The 15,630-nt window shown below is 44.9% G+C and overlaps 1 protein-coding gene across 1 annotated transcript in view; it reads left to right on the top strand.

The window, feature by feature from the left end:
* The window catches only part of SLC24A3 (solute carrier family 24 member 3), a gene marked incomplete at both ends in the record, with an annotated part of 130,183 nt that overhangs the window by 82,588 nt on the left and 31,965 nt on the right, over positions 1–15,630 (top strand). Inside the window, 3 exons of the mRNA XM_079532954.1 lie at positions 7,433–7,507; positions 11,617–11,701; positions 13,758–13,861. Coding sequence (XP_079389080.1) covers positions 7,433–7,507; positions 11,617–11,701; positions 13,758–13,861 — 264 coding nt within the window. The remainder of the gene's footprint in view (positions 1–7,432; positions 7,508–11,616; positions 11,702–13,757; positions 13,862–15,630) is intronic.

Below are 15,630 nucleotides of genomic sequence, written 5' to 3' on the forward strand. Positions count from 1 at the left end.
ACGTGGACTATATTTTTTCACTATTAGTAACAGTGAAATTGCACAGTGTTCTCATAAGGATGGCTGTGTAAACTGTATGTTGGGCTGTTTTCCACTCTACTTCACGTTATTATTTGGGGCTTCATAATTACTCTCAAGATATTTTCCCACAATTTTGGTGTTTTATTTTGTTGGAGGTTTTCTTGGTTTTGCTTTTGGTTGCTTTTTTTTCTCGTCAGTTTTGAATAAGCTGAACATACTTTAACACATATCAAAGCAGATTTTTGAGGACGGAAAATTGAAGATGAACTGCCTACTTCAGAAAGAAAATGAAAGGCATTTACTAAGGCGTTCTCAGTGTCTTTCCACTCTGAGCCAATCGGAATAGAATCATAGAATCCCTAGAGTTGGAAGGGAACCCTAAAGGCCATCCATTCCAACCCCCTGCAGTGCACAGGGACACCCGCAGCTCCAGCAGTGCTCACAGTTCTGTCCAGCCTGACCTTGGCTGTGTGCAGGAATGGGGAACCACCACCTTTCTGGGCAGAGAGAGTAACTGTAACCTGTTGTCCAAGAGAGAACTGACTGTTAGTAACAAAACAACTGTCAGCTTTAAGCAACCTGCTGCTTCAGTCTCAATTGAAAGGAGTCGTCACTGTATTGGAGGTGATCAACCTCTAATTCTGATTTTCCCCTCCAGCATTTCAGTTACCGAGTGTCTGATAAAATTAGAGCATACATGGAAATGCACGTTGTAGGAAAAGGTATAGACACAGAGTCAGTATTCTCTGCAGGTTTGAGGAGACAGGGCTGTAGAATCAAAGGGACTTTATGCTGAACTCTTTTTATTCATTTTGGTAAAATCTTGTTCTCTTTCCCCCGTCTCTCCTTTGCTACCACTTTCATGTTAATTTCTGAAACACATCAAGGTAGAGCTTGTTTATCAGAAACCAGAGGGCAAATGCTCTGAAATGGGAAATTCACAGTCACAGAATCACAGGATGCCTTGGGGTGGGAGGGACTTCAAAGCCCCCCAACCCCTGCCATGGGCTGGCTGCCCCCCACCGGCTCAGGCTGCCTGGGGCCCATCCAACCTGGCCTTGGGCACCTCCAGGGATGGGGCACCCACAGCAGAGCCATGGCCTCACTAACCTCTGAGTAAAGAATTAACCTCCTAAATAACCTAGATCTTTCCTCTTTTAGTTTAAAGCCATTCCCCCTTGTCCTGTCACTATCAAACCGTGTGCGTTTGGGGTGATGCAAGTGGGAGCCTTTCAATGGATTCCCAAAACATCTTCTCCCTACTGTTTAATGACAGTGAAAATGGAAACACACTCCATCAGATCCCACAGTGAGGCTGTGGTGAATTACTTAACATGACCTTCACAAAGATGATAGTAATCCCTGAAACAATTTAAAAGCCTAAGAGAAACTGGGCAGGAACAGTTCAGCAATAGTTTTAGTCAGCAGAAATGCCTGAGCTGAAAGCACTTCAGCTCAAATGCAAAGTGGGCCACTGAAGATATATTGCAGGCTTGGAGCTATAACGGTTAATTTTCCCTTGGAAAGTTCTTTGTAGCTCATCAACTGATTGCTTTACTGCTATTAATTATTCTCATGTCGTTTCTGAGAAGAGGGAGAGATATCAGGAATGGTGACATCCCTGCTAAATCACTGATTTGAGGTGTTAGGTTGAGAAGGAGCCAGGGTCTGGCACTACTAAAGCATTAAGTATAAAGTCTGTGATCCAGGAGCTTCCCAGCACTTGAGACCTTCATTGGCAGTCTTGACATTGTTCCCAAAGGGTTGTGGATTTCTAGGTGTTCTCGTAGCATTTTACTTTTTTTTGAGGTTGTTTTGGCAGAGGTTGTCCCATATAGACACTCAGCAATAGGCACCCATTACCTCTGCAAGCCAGCAGGCAGATCATTTCATCCATCTGTGAGATGTGTGCTGCCACAGGAGAGGGAGGATTTGTGTGTCGTGGAAGCCTTGTTATTGCAGTATTCCTAACATGCTTGTTTTATTCATTCTGTGTGATATAGAAGTGTTTACACATAGCTGGACTTCTAGGTGGCTTTCAGAATGCAGTCAGAATTAAGGAAAGCCCTGTGCTTAGTTGCAGTGCTTTCAGTGGTGCACTGTGGTTTGAGGTGATGTGTGCGTCACTTATGTTGAGTTGTTGATTCAGAAGTGAGGCGGGTCAGATTGACGAACCAATTTCATGTAAAATTATCTAATTAAATGAGCTTCTTGGGAGGACCATACCCTATGCATTCTTTCCCAGGGAAATGCAGGACCTGTTGGTGGAGTTATGGAAAACCAAAGTAATGCTCAGCTCATCCAAGCAACTGATGTTTCTGGGGAACATGAGCTGCAAGAAGTCACAGTCTGCTTACAGCACTTTCTGTTAGACACACATCTTTTAGCAAGATTGAGTAATCCATTTCAGAGTAATCTCTAGATCTGTGGCTAGATTGATCCTAAATTCAGCTTGATCGTTAGATTATAGGAAAAATGTGAACAAGAATTATGTGTAGGCACTAATTATTTTTTTTTCTTACAGACAAGCTGCTAGAAAATACAGGATGCAGAATAGCTCTTTATATAGGTCATGTCTCTATAAGCTGTCCTGGTTATTTCATAAAGGGTAACATGATACAAAGCAGATTTCCCAAAATGAAATTGTAGAGATGAGTAGCTCTCAGTTGTGGCATCTTTAACTGCTGAAAAGGGACTTGTGAATAGAAAAGTAGGCGTGCATCTGAGACTTGTAGGTGTGGGTCCTGCGCTTGGTACTGCCAGTTCTGTGCCGCGTCAGGAAAATGCATTCAGCTCTCCTTTGACTTAATGCTGCTCTGGGCTGGAAATTCACCCTTTTCAGAACCCATTATATGTAGCACAGAGGGAATCACAATAGTAGGGCAGTGGCTGCTGGTGCTGGCTGTAAAGTTGAGCTGGTATGTGGGATCCCAGCTGCCTGGTTAGAGAATGAGGCTAGCATTGCTCTGTCCTTTGGCTGGAAGATGACTTGGCATGTGGCTGACAGAGCTTGCAGTTACCAGGGGCTCAGGTGGGAGCTGAGTGGATGAGACATGAAGCAGGCAGGGTCTATTTTAGGGGTCAGTGAGACCCTGTCACTGCTGTCCAGAGAGCTATGGTGCCCCATCCCTGGAGGTGCTTAAGGCCAGGTTGGATGGGCCCCAGGCAGCCTGAGCTGGTGGGGGGCAGCCAGCCCATGGCAGGGGTTGGGGCTGGGTTTCAGTTCTCTTCCAACATAAGCCATTGCGTGATTCTGCAGTTCATCCTCTTTCCCTTGACATGGTTTAACTGCTGGGAGGAGTCAGGAAAGTGCACTCATCCCTCCTCATCCTGAGGGTCTCAATCTAAATCTTCTGATAGGCACCTTCAGTCTATCCCCAAAAAAGCTCTTCTAACTTGGAGGAAGGTTCTCCAAGCATCTACTCAGTTGTGTCATTACAACTTCCTTACTCTCAGTGGCCCCTTTGGGCTTGCTTTCAGGCTGCCTACGTGTCCCCAGGCACATGAAGATTGGGTTTCTGTCTTGTTCTAATGCCAGGATGGAGGCTGGCACAAGAAATTCAAAGAGGTGCTGGACAAACAGTAGTGATAAACGTAGAAGTCCTGAGCAGCAGATCACATACTGTGAATAATATGAGTAATCTACAGAGATTGCAATTAATTTTCTGATGTTTGTCAGAAGCATTGCTTAAAAACCAGTTGTCAGGTGGTGCTTAATCTAATAGTTGCAAAATTCTAATACGGGGACCTTGTATTGTCTTAATTTTAAAGCAGACTCCTAGGGAGGGTAAGTGTCATAGAACCACCTGAGTTGGAAGGGACCTTCAAAGGCCGTCCATTCCAACCCCTCTGCAGTGCATAGAGCCACCCTCAGCTCCATCAGAGCTCAGAGCCCCGTCCAGCCTGACCTTGGCTGTCTGCAGGGCTGGGGCATCCACTGCCTCTCTGTGCAACCTGCCACTGCCTGATTTCTGTTAGCATAAGAAACTTCTTCCTTGCATCCAATCCTGTTTTAGTTTGAAACCATTTCCCCTTGTCCTATTGAGGGGAAAAGGCATCTTTTCAGTAGGTTGCCTGTTTAAAGGCTTTTGTGTCTTCTGTTTAGCTGGACGCAGTTAAGTGATGCTTGGTGCAGTAACAGCCACAGCTGAACTTGGAAGCTTCAACCACCGAATTGGCTGCAAAGTCTTAAAGTCACACTGCCTGCTTTTGCCCACGTTGGATATATGGAACAGACTGGCCTGCCCTGTTGCTGGTTCTCTTCCTTCTTACCACGTAAAATAGCCTAGAGTGATGTCTGTGTTCTATCTTTACCAGTCTGACTTGATATAAAATTTAATCTTTTTGACGTGTTCCTGCTGGCCCAAACTGTACTTTGTTTGGTTTGTGTAAAAACAAACAAACAAAACAAAAAAGACACTTTCAAGGAAGTAGCAGTTATTGTCCTCATCTGTTCACTTGCCAAGGGCAGTTGCCAGCCTTTTAGCTCATGAACCAAGTTGTTTTCTAAGCAGATATTCCGTGGATTTGAACTCTTTGTACTGTACTTAACTCAAGCCAGATAAATTAAGTAAGACTCCCAGCCAGAACCCAGATTGTGACAACAATTACATCATTAAAGATAAACGTTCAGGCCTGTAAGTCGGTATGATCTGTTCTGTCAGCCTGGTGTAAAATTTGCTGAAGTAACCCGCAGTCGTCTTCCTGACCTAGCAGGCTTTGGTTCAGGGCTTTCAGCAGGCACAGCAGCACTGGTGTTCACCTTCATAAAGGTGAGGGAAGGCATGGTCCAGTTTCTTCACATTCACTTTTCCACTCCTTGTTGAGTTCTGTCCACTTGCTACCCTTTCTCTTATATCCGAGCGTGCTGATGTATAAGCAGGAATAGAGAAAAGGAAATTCCATTGCCACTCTTCTGGCTTGTGATGGTGCACTCTAAGAATCAGTAGAATGACAGGCAGTAGTAGCTTTCATATCTGTGTATGGTTGTGGGTATGCAGTATGCTTTTCTTGTTCTTGTCTTTGCATTTGAGATGGTGCAAACCCACTCTTCATGTCAGTTACTGGAGTGCTTGTTTAACAACCATCAGAAAGACTTCCTTGAGTTTTGGAGAACATCTTGCACCTGATGTCAGTCCAAGCTGAAGGTGCCTGGTGCGTTCTGTGTAGATATAGTAGGTTTGGGTGAACTGAAAAGATGGTAAAGGCACAGAGGAGACGAAGGCTGTGTGCACCCCATGTTGAGGCAGATGCTGAAAGGACTTGATCTGAGTGCGTGCTTTTTTCTTTCTTTCTTTTTTGTTTTTTTTGGTCTGTTTTCTGTCTCACTTCAGGAGAACTTGGCTACCACAACCGTAACAGATTGCAGGAATCCCCAGCAGCCGTATGATGCCCTGTGCTCTGTGACTGTAGATTATGGCAAATAGAGAGAATGCGCTCTATAAAGATGATGCTGTACAGATTAGTGTTCTTGAAAGGCATTACTGTGCATTTAGGAAGGGAAAATGACAGCACGACCCACTGCAGATTAATGTGATTAGAGGATTAAAAAATCTAGGCTGAAGTTGGGTACCTTCTATCTATTGTATTTCAATGAGATTGGCTCACTTCACTCTCCTAGGCTGCTTCTGGTCATTCTTCTGTGATGCCCAAGGTTTCCTCTCAGAAGAATATACTCTGATGTACTCCTAGCACCAGAGCTTCAGTGATTGAGGGCTGGGTGCATTGTTTCAGTATCATGCATCCAGGCACAGATGCAGACAGACAGACAGACAGCAGTTCAATCCATGCCACAAGAACCTGATCAGTTAGGGCAAGCCTGTGGTCTGAGTGTAATTTTTCTGGTTCTCAGATACCTGTTCACCTTTTACTTCCTTGTGAACCCCAGGTGAGCAGAGTTATCATAAATGGGAACCATGGCAGGGCAAAAACCATGAAGAAGTGAACACCGCTTCTCGTCTTTGCTGGGATTTTTTTTATTTCTTTATTTTTTTTCTGTGGGAAGCAAGGGAAAATGCAGCAGGAATTAATGGGCTTTGTAGAAAATAGTCTTTATTTATAAAAGGGACTTGCAGGGAATTTCCAGCAGAGCTGATACATGCCTCAGCTAGCAACTGTCAACAGCTGAGCAGCCTGATTTCATCATAGCATCTGAAGCTATGTGTGGGAGTACAGAGTGAACAATCCAAAATGAGGCAGAGCTGGGCCATCCTACAGCCACTGTTTACATTCTGAACGTCCAAATCAATAGGATTAAGGCACTGTTTTCCTACAAATGTTGGCCACTTCTCTCAGCTCCTTTAATTTACAGGAGGTAGTTTCAGAGGTGAGAAGCTCTGTCTTGAAAACAACTGAAAAATCAAGACCCACGTGCACTGAAAACAGTGGTGATGCTGTGGTGTGCAGTGTGAAGACACACTACGTGGAAACGTGCACGAGCATGAGCTGTGATGGAAGGCTGTGAGCACTGGGTGCAGCTCCTGGCAGCAGGCTCATGGAGGGGAATGGAGAAAGGAGGGGAATGGAGAAAGGAGCTCAGGTGTTCCTCTTTGCTGCCTCACTGCATGCAGCCTTTCATAGCCCTTGTTCCAGACACAGCTAGCTTGCGTGCAGCTGCTGCAGTGCATTTTGTTCCAGGCTTAATATCCTGGGCTTCACTGCCCTGTTTATATGCCTAGAATTGGAGGAACTCTCATAGGTTCGTGCTTTTACATCCATACAGACATAGATAAATGTTTGCTGATACCATAATCTGCTAAGAATGAGATCTGAGGTGGTATCGTAGCATCTCTCTATGGTGGCTTTTTAGCAATTTATGCAGATAAATCTTTTTCTGGTTCCTCACAGTGATGCCAAATGTGATAGATATGCTGTATACTCACAGTGCTGCAAGAGGTGAGCTCTGACCTCTCTTGCAGGTCTTCAGAAGATGCAGTTGCCCTCTCCCACTTCCCTTGTTTCACGGAAGCTTGGGTTTAAAACCTTGCTTGTTTGTCCCAGATTATGTGCAGAAAAATAAGATCCTTTCCACTGTTTCAGAGCACCAGCATTTCAAAAGGTGCTCCTTGAGAATCCAGGCTTTCTTGAAGTGCAGTCATAAAAAAGCTTTACACTGTACATCAGAGCAGAAAGCGAAGGGCAGCTCAGCAATATCCAGAGATTTGTTTTTCAAAAGAAGTCGTTATAATGATGATAAAGTGCTGGCAGTTTCCTAGAACTTGATAGCAACTTTTGGATAAATGTGTCATGATCTATCTGTTAAATCCCACAGAGCCTCCCAAAGTCTTCTTGCAACAGTATTTCCTTTTGAAGTATATTCCAAGACAAACTAAGATGAGTTGGGATACTGCAGTTACTTCAGTTTCTTTGCTTGACAGTCTCCAGACTCAACAATCTTTTTTTTCTTTTTCAGGCCATGTATATGTTTTATGCTTTGGCAATTGTCTGCGATGATTTCTTTGTCCCTTCATTGGAAAAGATTTGTGAAGTAAGTATTAGAGATTTGTATTATTAGAAATGTGCACTGCTTTAGCAGCAGCTCTCCTTGAGAGCCCCAGCATGTGATGATGGTGTATTTGCTGTTGTCTTAGAGCGTTCCCCATGCTTTTTTGTTTAGTTGCTCAGCACTGCCTGTGTGAGTTGGCTCGGGTTCATAGTTCTCACTCACAGGAGATGGGCTGCATCTCTCCTGGTGCGTGAACTTGGAGGTAGTCCCTCGTAAATCATAGAATGGCTTAGGTTGGAAGGGACTTTAAAGAACGTATACTTCCAACCCCCTGTTATGAGCTGGCTGCCCCCCACCAGCTCAGGCTGCTAGGGCCCATCCAACCTGGCTTTGGGCACCTCGAGGGATGGGGCACCCATGGCTCCCTGGGCAGCAGTGCCAGGGCCTCACAGCTCTCTGATGGAAGCATTTCTTCCTAACATCTAACATGAATTTCCTCTTTTTTAGTTTAAAGCCATTTCCCTTTGTTCTGTCACTGTTAGACCATGTAGAAAGTTTCTCCTCCTCCTGATTATAAATTTTCAAGACCTGGAAGGCCGCATTGAGGCCATCTCTTCTCCAGGCTGAAAAGCCCACCTCCCTCAGCCTCACTGTCTTTGTAGGAGAGGTGCTCCAGCCCTTCAGCAAATTTATGTCCCTCCTCTAGATCTGCTGCAACAGCTCCTCATCCTTAGGCCTGGATGCAGAACTGCAGGTGGGCTCTTGCAAGGGCAGCACAGAGGGAGACAATCCCTTTCCTTGCCCTGCTGCCATTCTGTTGATGCAGCCCGGGACACAATTGGCTGCAAGCACACACTGCTAGCTCACGTCTAGCTTTTTGTCTGCCAGAGCCCCCAGGTCCTCCTCTGCAAGGCTGCTCTCAATGAGTTCTTCTCCCAGTCTATACACGTATCTATACCTTGCACTTGGCCTGGTTGAACCTTGTTGAACACGTGCCCGCTTTTTAAGTCTGCCCAGGTCCCTTTGATGGCATCTCTTCCTTACGTTTTGTCAACTGCATCACTCAGCTTGATGTCATCAGCAAACTTGCTGTGGGTGCACTCGAATCCCACTGTCTGTGTTGTTGATAAAGATGTTGAAGAGCACCAGTCCCAAGAAGGACCCCTGAGGGACGCCACTCCTCACCGACTCAACCTTTACGTAGAGCCATTGACCGCAACCCTTTGGCTGTGACCATCCAACCAGTTCTTTATCTACTGAATGTCCAGTTTTCAAATCCCTCTTTCTCCAGTTTAGAGATACAGTTATGGTGCAGGACAATATCAAAGTCCTGTGCAAGTCCAGGCAAATGACATCAGTTGCGTTTCTTTTGTCCATGAATGCCATCACACCTTCATTTAAGGTCCTGATTCCACTCCTTGCCAGACACACGTGTTCCTTGAGATCACAGACTTGACCTGAGCATAATCACTACAGCCTCGGCTGCCTCCAGTCTTAATCTCTTTGATGATCTCCCCTGCATTGATGAGCATGAGGCTTTAGATGCATCTGTGAAAAATCCAGGGCAAGAGAGGGTCACTGACCTCCAAGTTTGGCTGCCTGTGGGCTGTGTCCTTCTCTTGCTACCTGTGGAACTGGGGAGCTGCACATCCCTCCTGCTGCATTGCCAAGGCTGGAAAGCTTTGAGCTCACTCAGTCCTGAGCTGCAGGACTGGATAGGTTTTGGACCGCAGTTGTCTTGACTGATATTCAGGATACTGCAGAGTATTAGGTCGGCTGTAAAGAAGCTCCTAAACATCTCCAGCAACAGAAGGAGGCTCTGCCCTTCATTTGCTAAGGCTGGCTTGCTAAAATTTTAGAAGACAAAGACTATGTTTTAGCCTGGATCAGCTCAGACAGAGACAGGATGAAGACAGGCCATGTGCATGAAGTGACTGTAAGCCCTCTCTGATCTCAGGCAAGGAAACCTTTGCTGCATGTAGATAACATGGTTCAGTCCTGCCAAGCTGAAGTCTGTGTCAGCTGGAGGTCTGCCTGCTGTTCTGCCCGCTAGTGTCACCCACCACAGCTGTGCTGGGCTCTGGGACAAGGCGTGGGAGATGGTAGAGGAAATCATCTGTGTTGACAGCTCTGATGGAATCTAACTCTAAGCTAACCTGATGCTTGTAGCCCAGCACCCAACTGTGCTGCCTGGTTTTCTTCATCAAGAAAAAGTCCCCAGGAGCTTCCACTATCGCAGTGCCTAAATATTCAGGTGACTGAAGGATGACAGCACGAGGCAGGACATTCTGAGCTCTCTTAAGGCTAAATCTGAGCACAGCCAGCATGAGGCTGAGAGGAAGGGAGAGTGCTGTTACTTGGAAGGGAGGCAGGGATGTGCTGACAGATCAGATACACTGATTTTGAAATAAACTTCCTTTTTCTGGCTTAGCTCCATTAGTTTGGAAAGTGATTGTTGAGTTTGGGTGCATTTATGCTCCCAAATAAGCGTGCACAGAGGAAAATCGGTTCCAGAACATTTGTTACGGTAGGTATTCATATTATTCTTCATTCAGATGTATTTACAACCAAACCAATGCCCTAATTTTCTAAAACTATTTGTACCTATGTTTGTCCAGTTACTCTTTGATGTAGCAGTGCATTTACAATGCACAACTAACATCACAGTGTCAATTGCAAACATGGCCTACAGATACCTGAGAGTACGTTTCTGACCCTTACACAGTGGGCCATATTTTCCAGCCTATTATGTTAGCTTAGTCATCGTATGTATTGCAATAAATTATCTAGGAAATGTCCCCAAGGGAACCTGCTGGTGAACCAACTCAATTGGTTTTCTCGATTCCTGATCTTTTCAAAATATGCCATCTGTTTGTGGACTGACTTCTGGGGGGTGGCTGTTTCCATACATCCACAGAGAATCCTACAGAAGAACCTTGCCTTCCGGGATGTACTTCTGTTCCTATAAACTTATTCTATAATTATATTGATGCTATCTATTATCACTCTCTATAAAGCTGAGTTTTATCAGGTTCCACAAGCTTTTACAGCAGTAAGCAATCATTGGCCTCCTGCTTAAAAAGCATTTTTGATTAGGGCATATCTTCTCCTTTTCCCTTGTCCCTGAAACATACATAGAATTCTTTATTATAGGAATACATTGAGTGGGTAGAGTTGAATTCTTTTACAGGCTTGAAATATCTTTTGTGGGATCTTTAATCAAGTTAGAGCTGGGAGAAGGGAGTTCCTGCACATTTTAGGAACAATCTTTTCTCTCTGCAAATGTCCTTTAATAACGAGAAGGCTGCAGAGTAACTCTGCACAGCTAGGAAGGGCAGAGGGGAGGGGAAGACTTCTGGCCTGCAGGGTTGGTTGTGCTGCTGTGAACCTTCAGTTCTGCTAGAGAAACGTTCCCACCGCTGTCGGCTGCCTTCCCCATGCTTGTTAAATGGCAGCTGCTGACTCGCACGCATGTGAGCAAGGCAGCTTCGTGTAATAACAACACAGCAGTTTATGGCCGTATGGCAGGGGGTGGCTTTTTTTAGCTCCTCAGATTAAACTGCGGAGGGTGCCAGCAAGGCATGTGGTTTTAACAGCTTTGTCACATTTGCTGAACGGTGTCTTGCACAGATGGAACAGTGGGTATGAAGAAAACATGAAGGAAGCAATTAACCAAATAAATCTCTGAAAACAGTATGTGCCAATAAAGTTTTCATAGAGGAGAGGGCTGTTTTCCTTCCAGAAACCACTGTTTTAAATAGGAGCAGTCCCTGCGTGCTCCTAGAGGAGGGCTGTAGGGGGTATGTGTTATGATGATCCAAGTGAAAGAAGGGTGAAGACAGATTAACTGTCCAAGGCTGAAATGATTTTCAGGGCAGGTCAGGGACTGGATGAAGTCTCAGCTCCAGCCCTAGCTGTAACAGGCAGACTAGGTGAGATAAGCCACGTATTGCACACCGTGTACATATATATATATGTGTGTGTGTGTGTGTGTATGTGTGTGTGTGTGTTCATGTTGACTTTTTTTCCCTTTGTTTAACCTTCAAATGCACATTGGCAGTTTCCCACTCTGAGCAGACTGTAACATTTCTAGTTGAATTCCATACGCCTGTCAGTGTTGTAATCAATAACTCTGATGTGTTTCTCTGCAGCGCTTGCATCTTAGTGAAGATGTGGCTGGGGCGACTTTCATGGCAGCTGGAAGCTCTGCTCCAGAGTTGTTTACATCTGTCATAGGTAACTAACATGCTGCTCTTTGAAACCTCCTCTTTTGCCATGCTGTTTTTCAGGGTTGACATGAGATTGCCAAGCATCTATAATATTTATGCCTCTTCCCTCATGGACATGCGCAGGATTAACTGTGGGGATTCCTCACTAGATGAAGGGGCACTAAAAAAGTACAATTATCTCACAGCAGGGCTGCATTGGCAGTGGTTTGATTGTACCAGCCTAAGCAAGGTCAGAAATGCAGGCAGTTCATCATAACTGTCCACTAGCCTTACCTTGCTATGGTGCAGCCAAGGTACAGAGCACTGAGCCGTATGCACACGGCCTTCTCCTTCCATCCTTTCCACCCTTCTGTGTTATCTGCCACACCAGCTCTAAGGCTCTTCAGCCTCTGAGTTGATCACCAGGCAAAGTTCAAGGCCAGGCTGGATGTGGCTCTGGGCAGCCTGGGCTGCTGATTGGTGACCTGCACACAGCAGGGGGTTGGATCTGGATGAGCACTGTGGTCCTTTTCAACCCAGGCCATTCATTCTATGCACATTTTCTGTCATCACCTTCACTCTAGTTAATTATCTAATGATGCTTCCCTCTTGGAAAGCCAAAGAGAAGATCTGAGACCCTTACTCACAGCAACAGGGTGGTGAGAGCGTCATGCAACCAGCGCAGCACTCTGCGTATGGAAAGTGTGATCCAGAGATTGAGCAGTTCTTGGGTCTGTGAAACGTGAGGAGAGCTGGTTTTCCTTCTGTAGCCTCGAGCTAAGAGGGGACTTGAATCAGAAGGCTGTTGTGAAACGATCTACATGTATGCTGCCAGGTATATGGTATAGTATTGCTGTTTTATGTGTCCACATCTCTGGTGGTATGTAATTATTAGAATAATGAATGGAAGGTTAAGGTGGGCTCTCCATCACTGAAGAGAAATGAAGGAATTATGCTGAGCCTAGTTACTTTCTCTAGAAGGTCCTTCTACTTCAATAGCGTCTGTCAGAGACAGAGCACAGATTAATTCACACCAAGCTGCATGTGATGCAGAGAGTGCTGATCAAAGCCTCAAAGTCTAGGAAATTACAATCATAGAATCATAGAGTGGTTTGTGTTGGAAAGGACCTTTAAGATCATCTAGTTCCAGCCCTCCTGCTATAGGGAGGAACATCTCCCACCAGCCCATTGCTCAGAGCTGCATCCAGCCTGGCCTTGAAGCCACAGAATGGAAGCCCACAGACCTGAGATTGCATTGTATTAAAGGTAGCACAGCTGCAGCAGGGCAAAAATAAAATCAGATTCCCTCAGACAGCTTAGAGGAACCCTAATGACTTGCTGTGGTGTAATCCACCAGATACTGAATGGCTCTCGGGGTGGGGGGGCACACTTGTGGGTAACGTGTGTCTCAGAAAAGGGAAAAGTGGAGAGGAAAAAAAAATAAACTCCAACAGCCAGAAAAATACTGCTGGAAACTGAAAAGCAAATGGTGAATTTAAACAGACTGACAGCTAGCAGGGGATGGAGTGTATTTTTAGGCTGACTTCCTAAGGAAAGAATTTTGTGCAGTACCACCATGTGTCTGTCAGTTCATCTTCTTCACCATTAACCTCATTGGCCAAGTGTAACCAAATCTGACAGAAGAGCCCTGAAACGAGCTTGTAACAGAGTCCCAAAATCCATTCTGAGAGCTCTCAATCTGCTCACTTGCCTAGTGGAGCCAGCAGGGCTGAGGATACATGGAAGAGCAGAGAATGGTGAGGAGATAGTTTCCTGCAGATTTGTGTCCTACGAGATGCTCTCAAGGAGCTTATTGTCCTTTGTAATGTCTGTGGCTAGACTAGGAGGCTGGTGATCCAGAAATGTTTAAGATGTTTGGTTTTCATTAGATAATCCTTCTGAATCCCCACAGAAAGTTCTGTTGCCTTTAATCACCCTAGCACCTTTCTCTGCAAGTTGCCCTATTAAATATGAGTAAAAGTAGCAGAGCTGGTGTATGCCTTTAGGTTCATTAATGGAGCAATTTTAGAGGAAAAACTCTGTACTTTCCAATTTACACAGCTTGCCTTGAACTTGTTTTTCAGGTGTTTTTATCACAAAAGGAGACGTAGGCGTTGGAACCATCGTAGGCTCTGCTGTATTTAACATTCTCTGTATTATTGGTGTGTGTGGGCTGTTTGCAGGACAGGTAAGAGCATTTAATGATTCCTAACAGTAATTGCTTCATCATGTGCCTTGGCTTTATTGTGAAATCCAGTTGCCAGGTCGCAACCCTGCCACAAACTTCCCTGGTTTTGTCCTTTTTAACAGGGCCCTGTTCTATTTCTTCTACATGTTTTGAAATGAAAATCAGAAGAGCAAATATCAGCTTGGATGTTTTAAGCTTCCCGAGATAAGTAGGTGGTCAAAGGAATAGAAGTTGGTCACTGAACGCGTCCTCTTGGTAGCTGTTGAAGGGTGTGCTGTGATGTTCTGGTGCATGGAAAAAAGTGTGGAAGCATGTGTGCATCTGGCTGGTAAGAATGCCAGTTGGTGAGCCATGAAAGAGTCCTCCAAAATAATGATGGCGCTTCTGGAGCATCAGGAAGGATGCTGCCTTTGTTCAAGGGGCATTGCTGGCTACTGATACAACTTTAGAATTAAATGAGAAGGATTTGGCTTCTAGGTTATCTCTTGGATTCTCAGAATGTGGGAAGGGGCCTCTGGAGGTGTGCAACCGAGAGCCTCCCACCACCCCCAAATGAAAGCAGAGCTGACTTCAAGGTGGAACCATTTTGCTTAGGGCCATCTCCAGTCAGATTCTGAACATTCCCAAGGATACAACGAATTTTACCTCACTAACAGGAGGGCTGTCCATTCCTAGGGTAATGTCTGACTGTTTTTGCAGTATGTCAAACTAAAAATGACAACACAAACTATTCATCTGAAATTAAAGTAATTAAGTTGTGAGATCTGAGCTGCTGTCTGAATTGCTGACATGATTGACTCTGCATAATTAAATATCTGAATCTGCATTCACCTTAGTGCTTGTCAACATGCCCAGTATTTTTATGATCTTGTCAGATGTTCTTTGAAATCTTACCATACAGACTTGTTTGCAAAGAGATGAAGCGGGATAACAGGATCAATGCAGAACAAGAGGGTTGCTCTGGAAGGACAGTTTGAAAGAAGTGGCCTTTGTAACTTGGTCAGTGTGAGAAAGCAAGCAGAGAACTTAGGTTTTCCTGAGGACATTCGTAATCCAACTTTATTTGTTTTAACCATTAACTTTTTCAGGTGAAGATGAACATTTTCATTATGGGGAGGTTTGGGGAAGAATCCAGAGTGACTTTTCAGACACCTAACTCTGATTTGCATGGGAACATGCAGCTGAAAGCTGCAAGCTCTTGTTCAATACGTTAGTGGTTCTCCTGCAACTCTTACTATGAAAAGCTAATTGATTCAGGCCAGATTTTAATTACCAAAGCTTTCCCAGGGCACAGATCTGTGTTTTCCAGAGATCTTCTGTAATCAGTAGGACTGTCTCCTCGGGTTACTTTTTTCAAACAAATGAAGAAGATTAACTGTTTAGCACGATGACAGAGAAGCTAATTTTTCTGACTTTCACTCTCATTGACTGCAAGCCTGAAGCCTGCTAATAAACTAGCTACAAATGACAGCTTTCAGTGGAGAAGGCTTGATGGAGTTTGGGGGTGGACAAAGAGTGTCAGTCATCTTCATTTGTGAGTGGGAGGTGTTTGTTTCTGGAGGATGCAACACAGCCAAAATGTTCTGGTAAATGCCTTCAGCTTTCCAGGCGTGACAGCTTTCAGAAGAACGGGAAAGGACTGGCTGCCCTAGGTCATCCTAAGCACAGTCTGTGAGTCTTTTTGTTAAGCAGACAACTGTGATCAGGCCTGATTTGTGCTGATTTTGTCTTCCCTGGTTCCACTAGTGTCTTACGTGTAGGATCTCACC

Source organism: Tetrao urogallus (assembly GCF_951394365.1).
Source record: "Tetrao urogallus genome assembly, chromosome: 2".
Taxonomy (NCBI): domain Eukaryota; kingdom Metazoa; phylum Chordata; class Aves; order Galliformes; family Phasianidae; genus Tetrao; species Tetrao urogallus.